This window comes from Erinaceus europaeus, chromosome 5 (assembly GCF_950295315.1).
Source record: "Erinaceus europaeus chromosome 5, mEriEur2.1, whole genome shotgun sequence".
Taxonomy (NCBI): Eukaryota; Metazoa; Chordata; class Mammalia; order Eulipotyphla; family Erinaceidae; genus Erinaceus; species Erinaceus europaeus.
Window position 1 is genome coordinate 38,515,723 of NC_080166.1, and position 17,397 is coordinate 38,533,119.

Sequence of the window (17,397 nt, forward strand, 5' to 3'; positions counted from 1 at the left end):
CTCCTCCTCTTACTTTCTACTCTTCTTCCTAATCACTTGAGCTATGTCAGTTATTGATGCTTAAATATAGACTAGTAATTGTTCTTCCCCTCACAGATGTCAGTGGTAGAATTTGAGAGTGGAATAAGAGCACTGAACCAGGAATTCAAATTTCTGGGACTTCAGTATCCGCTCTAATATTTACAATCAAAGTGAAGGCAGTCAAGTCAAATTCTCTATGACTCATGTTTTATATTCTCATGCCATTGAATTTACTGTAGCTGGGTCCAGTGACAAAATGTACATGTAAACAGCTTTAATTTGCATTCATGTTAAGTGGAAGGTCAATTTGAAAGCATATTCCCCCGCCCTTTTTAAATTGACACCAGGGTTATTGTTAAGGTTCAGTCCTACACAATGAATCTGCCTTTACCAGTGGCTATATTTTTCCTTTTTTTTTTTTTTAACTTGATAGGACAGAGAGAAATTGAGCAAGAAGATAGAGATACAGGAGGAGAAAGAAAGAAAGAGAGGGAGATAGAGAGGGAGGGAGAGAGTGAGATAGATAGATAGAGAGAGACTGAGAGAGAGAGACCTGTATCACCAGTTGTGAAGCTTTCACCCATAGGAGAGGCTGGGTCTAAAAAATACATGCAAGGTAATATGTGTATTCAACTGGATGCATGGCCCCATGAAACCATATTTTCAATTATGAAAGAATTTAAAAATATTCAACCTATCCCTCTCCTTCCCTTATTTTTCTTCTTTCTGTCCTTGTGTAGGTCTCATTGCTTTGAGTTGACTTTTCCAGACACAAATAAAGAGACAGAGGAGGTGGACTTCTGGAGGCAGAGTTACAGAGCAACACCAGCTGTGTTTTTCTCCTTTCCTCTCCCAGGTCAACTAGGAATACCAAAGGAGATCAACTGGGACCACCAAAAGGCAGGGCTAGAAAGACTTCAGGAAGCCAACAAAGCACTGGTAAGTGCAAACACATGGGGCTCATGGACAGAGAGGAGCCTAAGGAGAGATTGAGTGGCTGGTAACAGTCCTGCAGTTTACTGGCTGAGGCACCACCTCCAGTTTGTTTTACCAACAAAAAGATTGCTGAAGGGAGGAGAGGACTCCACTAAGACTCACCAAATGCAACTGTGAGTCTCCATTGCTACTGCCCTCAGAGGCTGGAGCAGCAGGGGGGGAGGCCTTGTACTGACATTGGGGGACAGAGAACTGACCAGGAAACTCAGGAGAAGATCTACACCTTGGTATCAGTGGGGCTGTGTGGTGGGAGCCTTTACACATTGCTCTCCTGATGAGAACATAGTGAATAATTGCCTCAGAAACTACAGACTATAAACGGGACTTGTTTAGAAACACACAGGGCCCAGCAGTGCTACCCGGATTGGCAGAGAAGGTAAATTGAGCCTGGATCTTTGGGTCCTTGGGGTGTGAGAGTTTCATTGCATAACCACTGTATTATTTCTCCTACCCTGTTTTATCTCTTGGTCAGGAGTGAGTGATTAAGCTAAGAAGCCTAATTATAGTTTAAAAGCCCTCAGGCTCCCATAGCCTACAGGGGAGAAAAAAGAACCAAAGAGTCTTTAACAGCCACTGTGCTCCAATGCAGGTATTGAAATAATATTGAAACATCTGTTAATTTCCACAACTGTGAACTCTTTAAGTACCTTACTTAGACACAAGTCAATCTAGGCAAGATTGATCAGTAATTTGAAAAATACTGAGAGTGGGACCTTATAATAATATACTATTTAGAATGGTTAAACCAACAAGAAGAAATATTGAAGAAATGAACCAGGAAAAAAGTCTAGTTAAAAGCCCATCAAAGGATGAAGCATAGAATAATGACATCAACATCCAAATGCTAGTTAAGGAAATAGTTACAGTAGGGAGTAAAGAATTTGAAAGAATTCTCATCAGAAATGCAGAAACAACAAATGGTACCTTGGAAGAAAAAAATTATTATTTATTTCAAGGAAATTAGAGAGCTGAAAGCTGAAACAGCTGAGCTAAGAACACAGTAGATGAACAAGCTAAAATAATATCAGAACAGGGTAATAAAATAGATGATCTCCAGAAAAAAAAAGAGGGGAGAGAGAATAGGATAAATGAGGCTGAAGACAGAATTAGCAAGGTTGAGGATGAATTAGATACAACTAAGAAAGAAGAGACCTCATTAACAGATTAAGAGGTATTGAAAACAACAACAGAAACATATGGGATGACTTCAACAGAAATAATATACACATTATTGGCTTACCAGAGGAAGAAAGAGGGGGAGGGGAAGAAAGCATTCTTCAGGACATAATAGCTGAGAACTGCTCTAGTCTAGACAACATAAAAGACATACAGGTTCAAGAAGCCCAGAGGGTCCCAAACAGAATTAACCCAGACTTAAAGACACCAAGACACATCATATTTAGAATGAAAAGAAATAAAGATAATGAAAAAATTCTGAAGGTTTCAAGAGAAAAAAAATAGTCATCAATAGAGAAAAACCCATAAGACTAGCAGCAGACTTCTCCACACAAACATCACAGGCCAGGAGAGAATGACATGATATCTATCGAGTGCTCAATGAGAAAGGCTTTTAACCAAGACTACTGTATTCTGCTAGACTTTCATTCAGATTAGATGGAGGCATAAAAACATTCTCAGACAAGCAACAGTTGAAAGAATCAACGATCATCAAGCCTTCCCTGAAAGAAGTTTTGAAAGTTCTCATATAAAGAGTCAGACCACCATAAATAGGCCATATAGCAAAACATTCTAAAAATCTACAAGAATGGCATTAAAATATCTTCAGTCTATGATATCAATAAATGTCAATGGCCTGAATTTACCTATTAAGGACACAGAGTAGGAAGATGATCAGAAAACACAACCCAACAATATGCTGTTTACAGAAACACACCTAACTCAACAAGACAAACACAGACTCAAAGTGAAAGGATGGAAAACTATTCTAGAAGCAAAAAGCCCACAAAAAAGGGCAGGAACAGCTATTCTCATATCTGACATGATAGACTTTAAAATAAATACAATTTAAAAAGATAGGGATGGACACTACTTAATGCCCAAAGGATCAGTCAATCAAGAGGACTTAGCAATTATTAACATCTTTGCACCCAATAAGAACCAATATAAATACATAAAACATCTACTGAAAGAGCTAGAGAAACACAATAATAGTAGGGGACTTAACACCCCACTCCCTCAGCTTGACAGATTATCCAGGCAGAAAATCAATAAAGACATGAGGGAGCTAAATGAGGAGTTAGATAAACTAGAACTATTAGAAATTTTTAGAGTTGTTCACCCCAAGAAACTGGAATATACATTCTACTCAAGTCCACATGGGTCATTCTTAAGGATAGACCATATGGTAGGCCACAAAGACAGCATCAGCAAATTCAAGAGCATTGAAATCATCACAAGCATCTTCTCAGACCATAGTGGAATTAAACTAACACTTACAATCAACAAAAGATTAGTAATAGTCCCAAAATGTGGAAGCCGAACAGAACACTACTTAAAATCTACTGGGTCAAAGAGGAAATAAAGGAAGAAATCAAAATGTTTTGTGAGTTCAACATAAATGAAGATACAAGCCATTAAAATATTTGAGACACAGCTAAGGCAGTACTCAGAAGGAAGTTCATAGCCATACAAGCACACATTAGGGAACAAGAAAAAGCACAAATGAACAACCAGATAGCACATCCTAAAGACCTAGAAGAAGAAAAACAAAGAAACCCTAAAGCACACAGGAGGACAGAAATTAAAAACTAAAAAATTTTAATTAAAAAATTAAAATTAAAAAATTAAAAATTAGAAAACTAAAGTTAGGGCAGAAATAAATGATATTAAAAATAATCAAACCATACAAAAGATCAACGTAAGTAAATGTTGGTTCTTTGAAAGAGTGAACAAAATTGACAAAACTTTAGCCAGACTCACAAAACAGAAAAGGGAGAAGACCCAAATAAATTGGATTGTACATGAAAGAGGAGATATCACAACAGATCTTGCAGAAATTCAACATAGCATGCGAGTCTTCTATGAACAACCATATGCCACCAAGCTAGAGAACCTGGAAGAAATGGTCGATTTCCTAGATACCTACAAACTTCCAATATTAAATAAAGAGGAACTAGTTAATATTAACAGGCCCATAATAGCTAAGAAAATTGAAACCATTATCAAAAATCTTTGAAAGAATAACAGTCCTTGACCAGATTGTTTTACAAATGAATTCTACAAAACCTTCAAGGAAGAGTTAATAGCTCTACTTTCAAAAGCTTTCAGAAGACTGAAGACACAGGAGTACTCCCCTCCAGCTTCTATGAAGACAACATCACTTTGGTACCAAAAGCAGACAGGGACACAACCAAAAAAGAAAACTACAGACCAATATCTCTGATGAACATAGATTCTAAAATATTGAACAAAATTTTAGCCTTCTGGATACAGCAGTATATTAAAAAAAGATTGTTCATCATTACCAAGTGGGGTTTACTAAAGGGATGCAGGTTGTGTTAATACGCTTAAATCAATCAATCCACCACATCAATAAATGCAAGACCAAAAACCACATGGTCATATCAATAGATTCAGAGAAAGCCTTTGACAAAATACAACATCCTTTATGATCAAAATGCTACAAAAATGGATGGGAATAAACGGAAAATTCCTGAAGATAATAGTGTCTTTATGTAGCAAACCTACAGCCAACATCATACTAATGGTGAAAAACTGGAAGCATTTCCCCTCTAATCAGGTACTAGACAGGGCTGCCCACTATCATCATTACTATTCAACATAGTGTTGGAAGTTCTTGCCATAGCAATCAGGCAGGAGCAAGGAATTAAAAGGATACCAGTTGGATGAGAAGAAGTCAATCTCTCCCTATTTGCAGATGACATGATAGTATACCTAAAAAAACCTAAAGGATTCAGCAAGAAGGTTTTGGAAACTATCAGGCATTACAGTAAGGTGTCAGGCTTCAAAATTAATATTCAAAAGTCAGTTGCATTCCTTTATGCAAACACTAATTTAGAAAAAGATGAAATCCAGAAATCAATTCCTTTTACTATAGCAACAAAAACAATAAAATATCTAGGAATAGCCTAACCAAGAAGTGAAAGACTTGTCTACTGAAAATTATGAGTCACTACTCAAGGAAATTGAAAAACATACAAAGAAGGGGAAAGATATTCCATGTCCATAGATTGGAAGAATTAACATGATTAAAATGAATATACTTCCCAGAGCCATATAAAATTTAATGCTATCCCTATCAGGATTCCAAACACATTTTTTAGGAGAATAGAACAAATGCTACAAATGTTTATCTAGAACCAGAAAAGACCTAGGATTACCAAAACAATCTTGAGAAGAAAGAACAGAACTGGAGGCATCACACTCCCAGGTCTCAAACTGTATTATATGGCCATTGTCATCAAAACTGCTTGGTACTGGAACATGAATAGACACACTAACCAGTAGAGTAGAACTGAGAGCCCAGATGTAATCCCTGACACCTACAGACATCTAATCTTCAATAAAGATGCCCAGACCATTAAATGGGGAAAGCAGAGTCTCTTAAAAGAATAGTGTTGGAAAAAATGGGTTGAAACTTGCAGAAAGATGAAACTGAACCACTATATTTCACCAAATACAAAAGTAAATTCCAAGTGTATCAAGGACTTGGATGTTAGCCCTGTAACTATCAGATACTTAGAGGAAAATATTGGCATCCGCATCAATTTTAAAGACATCTTCAATGAAACAAATCCAATTACAAAGATGACTAAGGCAAGTATAAACCTATGAACTACATCAAATTAAAAAGCATCTGCACAGCAAAATAAACAATACCAAACCAAGAGACCCCTTCCAGAATGGGAAAAGATCTTTACATGCCATATATCAGAAAGAGTTTAGTAACCAAAATATATAAAGAGTTTATCAAACTCAGTAACAAGAAATCAAATGACCCCATTCAAAAATGAGGATAGGACATGGACAGAATATTCACCACATAAAAGATCCAAAAGGCCAAGAAACAGATGAAAAAATGCTCCAAGTCTCTGATTGTCAGAGAAATGCAAATAAAGACAACAATGAGATACCACTTCACTCCTGTGAGAATGTCATACATCAGAAAAGGTAGCAGCAACAAATGCTGGAGAGGTTGTGGGATCAAAAGAACCCTCCTACACCGCTGTTAGGAATGTCAATTGGTCCAACCTCTGTGGAAAACAGTCTGGAGACCTCTCAGAAGGCTAGAAATAGATCTACCCTATGATTCTGAAATTCCTCTCCTAGGGATATATCCTAAGGAACCCAACACACCCATCCAAAAAGATCTGTACACATATGTTCTTATCAGCACAATTTGTAGTAGCACAACTTGGAAGCAACCCAGGTGTCCAACAACAGATATGTGGCTAAGAGGTACACTTATACCTCATAGCTATCTGTAAACACACATGCTGAAGGTAAGTGTGGAATTGATGAAAGTTGTGTGTGTGTACATGTAAAGGCACTTATTACAAAGTACGAGTCACATAAACTTTCTGTACCTCTGGACTTACCTCTAACAAATGAGTATCAAATCCTTTGATTTTGGGCCCAGGAACTGGTGGGAAGATGCAGATCATCATACTATAAAATAATTTTGAGATGAAATAAATTAATCATCATCTCATTCTGCATTTTTGGAAAAAATAGCATTGTCTCTAAATAGCTGCTATATGGATGGCAGTAGAGGGGTGTTAGAATTTTGGGGCTACACAAAACTAGCAATCACTAGTGAAAATAATGAATAACTGCATCAAAATTCACTTGAATAAGTGCAGAGGCTGATTCTGAAACTACCAAATTATCTGGATAATTTCTCCTTTTTTGGTTTGACTGCCTTTGAAAGTCCTCTCCTCTCCTCTCCTCTCCTCTCCTCTCCTCTCCTCTCCTCTCCTCTCCTCTCCTCTCCTCTCCTCTCCTCTCCTCTCCTCTCCTCTCCTCTCCTCTCCTCTCCTCTCCCTCCTCCCCTCCCCTCCCCTCCCCTCCCCTCCCCTCCCCTCCCCTCCCCTCTCCTCTCCTCTCCTCTCCTCTCCTCTCCTCTCCTCTCCTCTCCTCTCCTCTCCTCTCCTCTCCTCTCCTCTCCTCCCTTCCCCTCTCCTCTCCTCCCCTCTCCCCTTCCCTCTCCTCTCCCCTCCCTTCTCCCCTCCCTTCTCCCCTCCACTCCTCTTCTCTCCTCTCCTGCCCTCCCCTCTCCCCTCACCTCTCTTTCCCTCTCTTCCCCTTCCCTCTCCTCTCCCCTCCTCTCCCTTTCCCCCTCCTCCCCTTCCTTCTCCCCTTCTCTCTCCTCTCCCCTCCCCTCCCTTCTCCCCTCCCTTCCCTCTCTTTTCCCCTCCCTCCTCCCCTCCCTCCTCCCCTCCCTCCTCCCCTCCCTCCTCCCCTCCCCTTCCCTCTCCCCTTCTCCCCTCCCCTCCCCTCCCCTTCCCTCTCCCCTTCTCCCCTTCCCTCCCCTCCCTTTACCCCTCCCCTTCCCTTTCCTCTCTCTTCCCCTTCCCTCTCCTCTCCCCTCCCTTCCCCTCCCCTCCTCTCCCCTCCTCCTTTCCCCTTCCCTCGCCTTTCCCCTCCCTTCCCCTCCCCTCCCCTCCTCTCCTCCCCTCCCCTCTCCTCTCCTCCCCTCCTTTCTCCTCTCCTCCCCATCTCCTCTCTTTTCCTTTCCAATCCTTTTAAAATAATTTTACAACTGTGACATTCTGTTTACTAGAAAGAATATCAGCTTCAAACAAGTTCACTTTTTCTACATCTGTTTGTATGGATAAAGTATTTCTCTCTTTTTCTCTCTCTCTTTTTAGTAGGAACACACTTCAATTAATGGCCAAAATGAAGTGTTTGGATTTTATGTAGGTTTCTACCATCTTTTTGTAGATTTTATTGTTGTTATTACTATTATCGCTAGCAAGTATGAATGAAAGGAAGGTTGGTAGAAAGTAAAGTACCTATAGCCTTTCAAAGCCACTGCCCAGACCATAATCAAACAGACGACAGCAGAAAGAACAGCCACAAAGATCCACATGGTTGTATCTTTCATGGTGGAGTCTAGAAAACAAACATCCAGAAATCCTTGATCACACAATGCATCATTAAAAGTAACCAAAATTAGTGAATAAAATTTTAAACATGAATGGTTTTCCCCACTACCTGTATTTCTTTTGATCTAAACAGTATCTAGAGTAACATCAGTGATGAATTTACTTCCCCCAAGTATAATCATTATTTTATTTGATAAGACAGAGAGATATTGAGAGGGGAGGGGAAGACATACAGGGAAAGGGAAAAATGGACACCTACAGACCTGTTTCACCACTTGTGAAGAGTCCTCCCTGCAGGTGGGGTGTGGGGGGTAGAACCTGGGTACTTGCATGTGGTAACAAGTACACTTAACTAGGTCACCTCTTCCTAGTATTATTCAACTCTGATATGTTGCATATACTTTATGCATTATGTAAATTTCAAGATCAAATTTTAAAAAATTACAAATTTTACACAACAGTTTTACAAATTATGTTACTTGATCTTTGAAGAGAAAAATCCCAAGTTGCATGTAATGCAGTGACAATAATTTATTATAGTGTTACTAAAACCACCAATGGTGTAAAGTGATTTACATGCACTGCCTTGTATGTAAAAATGAGGAAACTGAAATTCAAAGAATGACTGACTCTTGGGTATGTAATATAAAATAGCAATGTGGAATTTGAACCCAGACCTCCTGTCTCTGATATTTTTGCTTTTATTTAGTAGGAGGCAGGGCTAATCTCTTACTGTGGTCTCTGTGATCTGCAGTTCAGTGCTCTTTCCTGTATGACAAGCCAGTACAAGCCTTGATATGTTGTTTAGGCAAATTGTCAGGAGGGTTTTGTCATGTGGCATTGGGTAAGACTTTTAACTCCACTGAAATCTGGTTTCCAGAATTTTAATTTCTAATAGTGAATACTCTGTGAATACCTGAGAAGGCTTGGAGGACCAAACAAGGTCAAGATTTCATAAATCTATAAAGTAATTTGGAAATACAAGATTAATCATGTTCCTTGAGGAATACAAACTACTGTATATAATAACACTGGTAGAGCACATATGTTACAATGTACAAGGATCTATGATCAAGCCCCCAGTTGCCATTGCAAGGGAGAAATTTTCATGATTAGTGAGGCAGTGCTGCAGGTGTTTCTTTTTCTCTCTATCCTCCCTCTAAATTTCTCAGTATCTATCAAATAAATACAATATAAAATATTTAAAAAGAATTGAATGCCTATTACATAGTGTCTTGACTAAAAGATCCATATTTATTTGATGTCAGCCTGAAAATCTGTTTATGCCTTTTGTGATGTGATATCATTTTATAAGCAATGAGATAAATAGATTATGACTTTGTTTAAGTAATAAGGATGGAGTAGATATGGAGGGTAGAAAAACAAAACATCATGTCAAACCCATGTCTATAGTCTTACCTAAAAATTAATCTTCAGTGACAAGAACCAAGGAGCAACCCTCCCCTTTCAAATGTCCTTGTACTGGGTAGAGATACACTCATCTCCTTTATCTGCCCTTGTTGTTTTATCATTGTTGTGGTTATTATTATTGTTGCTGTTGCTGTCATTGTTGTTGGATAAGACAGAGAGAAATAGAAAAAGGAGGGAAAGATGGAGAGGGGAGAGAAAGATAGACACCTGTAGACGTGCAATGTTTTAAAAGTACTTAGAAATACAGTCAAAAGATAGCCTAGACACTTACCACTGGGGATCTGAATGAAGTTCTCAGGGCTCCATGCACTCCAGAATCCATGGTCAGGCTTGCAGCGAACCTGGACAAGGTATTTCTGTCCTGGATATAAGCTGAGAATTTTAAATTGAGTCTGTTGTCCAGCAAAATGGATCTAGGGAAGAATAAGGAAAACAGAAGCAATTTTTCACTTGTGTTATAAAGAAAGAAAGACTGCCCCAGTGGCCAGGTGGTGGCACACCCACACATCCAATTTCATCATTCAGGGGAGAGACTCCACAAGAAGTAAAGTAGTCCTGTATGTTTCTCTTTTCCTATCTCCTTTTTCACACTCACTTTCCCCTGTCTCTATCCAAAAAAGGAGAGAAAAAAACAAAAGACAGCCAAGAGTGGTGAATTCTTTGTGCAGACACTAAATATCAGCAATAACCTTGGTGGCAATTAAAAAAAAAAAACAAGTATTGAGAATAGGAAAACATTTAGTAGATATATATCCCTTTTCACTACTTTACCTTCTCAGTCTCATTTTAAAGACTCCTTCTAAAAATTGCTCACAAAAATTAATAAAAAAATATCTTTATTTTCAGACTCAGGGCCTCATACTTATGGAGTTTTGCTGCTCTGGGTCAGTTTACACACACACACACACACACACACACACACACACACACACACACACACACACACACACACACATTGAGATACACCATAACACTGGAGTTTCCAATGATGCCATGGCACCTTTCATGTAGTACTGGAGCTCTACTCTGAGCTGTATGTATGGCAAGGCACATGCCCTACCTGAGGTTATTTCTATCACCTATTTCAGAAACACAAATATCTTGACCCCCACCTTCCAAATTCTATTTAAATTGAGTCTGTTGTCCAGCAAAATGGATCTAGGGAAGAATAAGGAAAACAGAAGTAAGTTTTTACTTGTGTTATAAAGAAATAATGATTGCCCCAGGGGCCAGGTAATGGCACACCCACACACCATTATGTGCAACTTTATATAGGATGACCAATGAATATAACAGGAAAATTGCTTTGTAAAATCTAGTGAGGTAATTAATTCAAGGATTACTACTTAATGTAAAGCCAATAGGTAGAAGAGAACTGGATATTCATGTATGTTAAAGCAATAGTGTACAAATTAAACAGGGCTTTATAGTCAAGGGATCTGATTATGATTTCCTTAATTCTGGGGTCAGTTTTGCATAGTTTATAATGGGTTAACCAGATATCTTGTGTCTCTTGAGATGATGCAATATGTAGCACATATTTCCTCTGAAGTACTTCTATCAAATTTTTTTAACCTGCATCCAGTAAACTCTCTAGATATAGACTGCTTATAGTAAAGATATGAACATATAAATTAGCTAAATGATCTTACAAAGACTGATACAGACCAAATTAAATCAAATAATTCTGTGGAACCAGTAACTTGTTTCCTGAGAACATTGAGATTCAAGGGATGTTACAACCAAAGATTGTGCATGGTCCTGGAATGAACTCTATTTTTCACAAACTAACCATGAAAGATATTTTTTGAAAGCAACTGAAGAAATTAAAATTTAGAATTTGGTTGTCTATTAAGTAGTACTAAATATTGTAAATTAATTTATTATGTGTGATTATATTATTTTGACAATGTTTAGAAATCTTTTTGGAAGACAAGACAGATATTAAAGTATTTAAGGGTGGAATATCATAATGCCTACTACTTACTTTAAGATTTCATTATATTGAAGGATTTAACAATGAATAAAGACAAAGATATAGGTTTCTAGAGTTAATACATATAGAAGGAAATTGGTTGACTCTGCAGAACAAGGAAGAGCTATGAAAATGAGCCACCATCAATCAATCAATCATAACTTAGGGAGAAAACTCCTCACACCTATGTGGGCTATATCAATATCAGAAGGACAATATGGTGATCTAGTGATGAAGAGGAATGCCCTGTCTACAGTTATAAAATTTTTCTCTTTCAAAAGTCATAGTTCCTTCTTAATGCTTCTGGTTGACTCACCTCCCACTCATCTGCCTTCTCAGGTTTTAATCGAATTGCATATTGTAGTGTGAGCCAACCGGATCTTACATCAACCAAGGTGGGAGGAAGCCATTTCATCCACAGATATGGTTTCCTGTCTTCTGGTTGCTTTAACTCCAGTGTCAAGTTCACAGGAGGGTCTGGTTCAACTGAAGATATGAAAGAGATTTCAGTATTCATTGTGGTTTTCTTTTATTTTGACCCTACTATTTCCCATAATGAGTTGTAGTTTTCTTTTATCATTCTACTATTTTCAACTGTATTATAAACACCTGGAATAAAAGAATCATGCTTTCTCTCTCTTAGTAATCAGTCATATTTGTGCTTGAAGAAGAGGCACAAGGTGCTTGAAAACTGGGGTAGTTAAAAAGAGTGACTAATATTTTAATACTTGCATGTTTGCCCCCATTTTCCACTAGTCAGGGTCAGAGATCTGTCAAAATAATTTTTGTGGGAGCAAGAATTGTCAGATTACACAAATTGGGTTGGGCTATGCAAGTGGAAGTTGATGTAAAAATATATAGGGAGCGGTCCAGGAGGTGCTGCAGTGGATAGAGTGTTGAGCTCTCAAGCCGGAGGTCCCAAGTTCAAGCCCTGACAGCACATGTACCAGAGTGATGTCTGATTCTTTCTTTCTCTCCTGCTATCTTTCTCATGAATAATAAGTAAAATAATAAAAAAATTATAAGATACAGAGGAAGTATTTAAAATATTATACTTCTCTCATCGAGGAGCCAGCTTCTCCTTGGTGGCACACATACATAACTTTTGTGAATTTTTTTACTGATATTTAAACTTTGTAGGTAACCAATGAACAAAATACATCTTTGCTACAGCAACTATCTACAATGTATATGTTATTCCCTATGAAGAATGAAATCCATTCTCACAGATACTACGTTATTAAAATGTGCCTAGAGATTGGAGTTTTTGGTAGGGATTTTTCAGTGATTTCATAAAAGTATTTGGCCAATTCACTCATTTTACAAACATTTACTATATTACTAGGTAATATCCCCCCCGCTTTTTGGGGGGGAATTAATAGTTTACAGTTGACAGTAAAATACAGTAGTTCGGACATGTAGTCAGTCTAAGTAACGTTTTTCAGTTTTCCACAAAACATTGTAATCCCCTAACCAGGTCCTTTATGTTCCAGAACTTGAACACTCCCCCCACCCAGAGTCCTTTACTTTGTTGCAATACACCAAATCCAGTCTATATTCTGCTTTGCATGTTCCCTTCTTTTCTTATTTTTCAACTTCTGCCTTTAAGTGGGATCATTCCATATTCATCCTTCTCTTTCTGGCTTATCTCACTTAACATGATTCCTTCAAGCTTGATCCAAGATAAAGTGAAGAAGATGAATTCACCATTTTTAATAGCTGATATATATATATATATATATATATATATATATATATATATATATATATATATATATATATACAACTTACTCAGCCACTTATCTATTGTTGGACACTTGGGCTGCTTCCAAGTTTTGGATATTACAAATTGTGCTGCTATGAATGTAAATATACACAGATCTTTTTGGATAAGTGTGTTTGGTAGGTAATATTTCTTAAGGGCTTACTGTATGCTAGATATTCAATGAAACACTATCTCTGCACCAATTCATTTTAATTCAACAACAACACTATGAAGTGGCATTATTACACCTATTTTATAGAGGAGAAAATAGACTCAGAGTTGGGAAAATGACATGCATACAATGACTTGGAGTCAGTTTGCTCTACTATCTCATTCCACTATGGTTATGAGATATTTGGCATTTGATTTCTTTTTTTAAAAAAATATTTATTTATTCCCCTTTGTTGCCCTTGTTGTAGTTGTTGTTGGATACGACAGAGAGAGGAGGGGAAACAGATAGAGGGAGAGAAAGACAGATACCTGCAGACCTCTTCACCACCTGTGAAGCAACTCCCCTGCTGGTGGGGAGCTGGGGGCTCAAACCGGGATCCTTATGCTGGTCCTTGCGCTTGCGCCACCTGTGCTTAACTCACTGGGCTACAGCCTGACTCCTGGTATTTGATATGTAATGTGAGCCATAAGACAGGTTGATGAGAATGTGGAAAAATGTCCCTCATACATTGCTAGTGGGAATATAAAACAGTGTAACAACTATGGAAATGGCAGGAAGTGGTTTAAAGAGCTAAACATAGAATCCCCATGCTATCTATCAACTTTTATTGGAAGCGACCCAAAAGAATTAAAAACAGATGTTCAAATGGAAACACATATATGAATTCTCATAAAAATACTATAGTCGGTAGTTGGAAACAGTCCAAATGTTTTTCAACTGATCAATGAGATTAGCAGTATCCATGTAATGGACTATTATTCAGCCATAGATGGAAGTACCTGTACATCCTACAACTTGAATAAAGCTTAAGAACATTGTGCTAAAAGTTAAAGTATATAAATACCATTAAAGTTAATCCCATTGATCTGACCCAGGGCCCATATCTATTCATATTCATCATAGGAGCCTGTGTAACCCGTAAGTCCCTGTCAGTCTAAGTTCGCAGTTCATGGTCACAACTAGGGATATTCTAGGCTGCATTCATTTCAAGATAAGTCTTCCTTGAGAGACAGGGTAGGAGGCTTAGCCTCCCTTTGGAGAGTGGGGCACTTTCTACCATTGCTACTCTACAATGAGGGAAAGGTTCTGGAGAGGCCCATAATAAGGCTTATGATGATGTTCCTGATGAAAGTGACCAGTGATAGTAACTAGATGCAAAATGTCAAAGACTTTGATTCCATGTATTATGAGAATTTCCAGAATAGACAGGTATACAGAGATAGCAGATCAGGAGATGGCACAGTAATAGAACTTTGGATGTGCAAGCATGAGGTTCTGAGCTTGAGCTCTGGCACTATATATAGCAGAGTATTACTCTGACCTTTATCTCCTGTCTGCCCTCATCTCTGTAGTTCATGAAATAAATAAGATAAATCTTTAAAAACATATAAATCTGAAAGCAGATTAGTGGTAGTTCTGGCACAATCACTAGGGTAAAGGGAGGGGTAATCTGGAGTATCTGCTTTTGGGTATAGTGTTTCCTATGAGGTCATGAAAATGTTCTGGAGTCAGGTAATGATAGTGGTTATGTAACATTAAAAATTAATGCCATGGAATCATGAAATTACAAATGGTAAATTTTACATTCAGTATCTTTGCCACAGTAAAAATTGAGGGAGGTTTATAGTTCCAGGTCTGTGGGTGCTTTCTTTTTTGAATAAATAATTTTCTAGTTATTTATTGATTAATTATTGAATAAATAATTTCACCATTATTTTTATTTTTCAGTGCATTTCACAGTGTTCTTTTAATATTTGCTTTTATCCCAAGACTGAGGACTTTGAAAATTCAAGAGAAATTTTTTGTGTTTCATTCTTGGTAAAACATCCCAGGTCACCTTTAGATTTGGTCTTTATCCAGCATCCTCAGAAGCCTTTTGATGCTAACTTTTTGATTTATGTTATGTTTCCATTTGGCATTGAAAGTAGCTACTGTTAAAAAAAAAAAGGAAAGTAGCTACTGTTTATTTATATAATTTTATTTATAATATGGAAATATTGGCAATACAATAAGATAAAGGGGTACATTTCCACACAATTCCCACCACCAGAACTCCATATCCCATCCTCTCCCTTGATAGCTTTCCTATTCTTTAATCCTCTGGGATTATGGACCATGGATCATTATGGGGTGCAGAAGGTGGAGTGCCTTCTTAAGAGTGAAGTGCTGATCCAGGAGATGGTACAGTGGACAAAGTGTTGGACTTGAGGGTGTGAGGTCCCAAATTCAATTCCTAGTATTCCCCCATGCTAGTTATGCCTTGGTGTTCTCGTTCTCTCTCTAAAAAAAAAAAATAATAAAAAGTTTAAAAAGAGTGTAGTGCCTTGGGTGTTAACTTGCTGTAGCCTATTCTCTGCGGGGTGAGCCAGTAATTTTTTCTCAATTTTTTCTCTTCATTTATACACATTAAATCAGTTTGCATATCAGATGGGATATAAGAGAGCATAACTATAGTTATACTATAGCATCATAACTTACAACTGCTCCCCAAATGGAACTCATAAAAAATTTCCACTAATTCTAAAATTTATGTTACTAACACCCAATAACAATTCTTTCACAGGTGCTTGCTATACAAACATTAATGAGTAAATGTAAGTTTTTTTATTTAAAAATTTTAAAAATATTTATTCCCTTTTTTGTTGCCCTTGTTGTTTTATTGCTGTAGTTATTATTGTTGTTATTTATGTTGTTGTTCGATAGGAAAGAGAGAAACAGAGAGAGGAGGGGAAGACAGAGAGGGGGAGAGAAAGATATACACCTGCAGACCTGCTTCACCACTTGTGAAGTGACTCACCTACAGGTGGGGAGCAGGGGGCTTGCCAGTCCTTGCACTTCGTGCCACATGTGCTTAACCTGCTGTGCTACTGTCCGACTCCCTAGTAAATGTAAGTTTTATATTGAAAACAATACTGTACTGTGTTTCTGATAACAAAAAAAAGTACCAAAGTACAAATAAAATATTCAGGGTGAGTCCTTTAAGCAAATGTTCTCCCTTCAGCACAATTTGGATTTGGACTAGATAATGCTGTATTTTTCTTTATCTCTTTATGGGAAGCTTAATGGTTTACAGTTGACAGTAAAATACAATAATTTATACATGCATAACATGATAATTCTGTATTGTTGGTGGCTGTCCTGTATTCACTTTAGGATGTTCAGCAGCATTTATGACCTCTAACCACTAGATACCAGTTGCATCCACCAATCTATGGTCTACCCAACCCTCCTCCTTGGGTTGCAACAGTCACAATTCCTTCTGATATTGCCAAGTACTCTGTAGGAGGAAAAAAAGACCTTTAGCTGAGAATCACGTCTTTTAAGTGTCTCCAGCACAGTAAAATATTACTCAACAATAGCAACAAAGACAATATAATCTTTGTCTGAGAGATTATTTGCCAGTGTTGTCATTACATACTTCAAGTTATTACTAGTGATAGTCAAGATAATAGAAAATATATTGTGGTTAAAGTTGATTTTTAGTGAGTTTTGTGGGCCTTTATGAATACTGTATGCTGTGAGGTTATTAGAGAATTCTACAAACAATTCTTTTACTAGTTTGAAAAGTATGGCCCAAGACATTCTTTCATCAAAGAATTTGTTTTCTAGAGGCAATGTGAACTTAATACAGCCATTGATTTTACTTTTTAAATGTACTAATCTTTGGTGTCCCCAGTTTTTGTGAATATCATTCATTATAGCAACTGTTTTTCCCCCAAAGTTCTATTACTTTTATATATTTTTTTAGATAATAGGTGCTTTCAGTTTGAGGGCAAGCAATTCAAGAAAGAATCCAGGAAAATGGAATAATGTGGGACTAACATCTTTGAGACGTCACATTTACATATCTTAAACTTATTCTACTCGTTAGGGGAGCTATCTTTATGATTTTCTTGAAGTATTGAATTAGATCATATTCAGCTTCCATGCCCATAACAATAATTGATAG

The 17,397-nt window shown here is 37.5% G+C and overlaps 1 protein-coding gene across 4 annotated transcripts in view; it reads right to left on the reverse strand.

Moving 5' to 3' along the window:
* The window catches only part of PRLR (prolactin receptor), a 290,378-nt gene that overhangs the window by 16,401 nt on the left and 256,580 nt on the right, over nt 1-17,397 (reverse strand). For all 4 annotated transcript variants that reach the window (XM_060191222.1, XM_060191219.1, XM_060191221.1 and 1 more), the window contains 4 exons: nt 11,828-11,997; nt 9,808-9,949; nt 8,013-8,112; nt 6,597-6,666 (listed from right to left, as the gene is read on the reverse strand). In XM_060191222.1, coding sequence (XP_060047205.1) covers nt 6,597-6,666; nt 8,013-8,112; nt 9,808-9,949; nt 11,828-11,997 — 482 coding nt within the window. The remainder of the gene's footprint in view (nt 1-6,596; nt 6,667-8,012; nt 8,113-9,807; nt 9,950-11,827; nt 11,998-17,397) is intronic.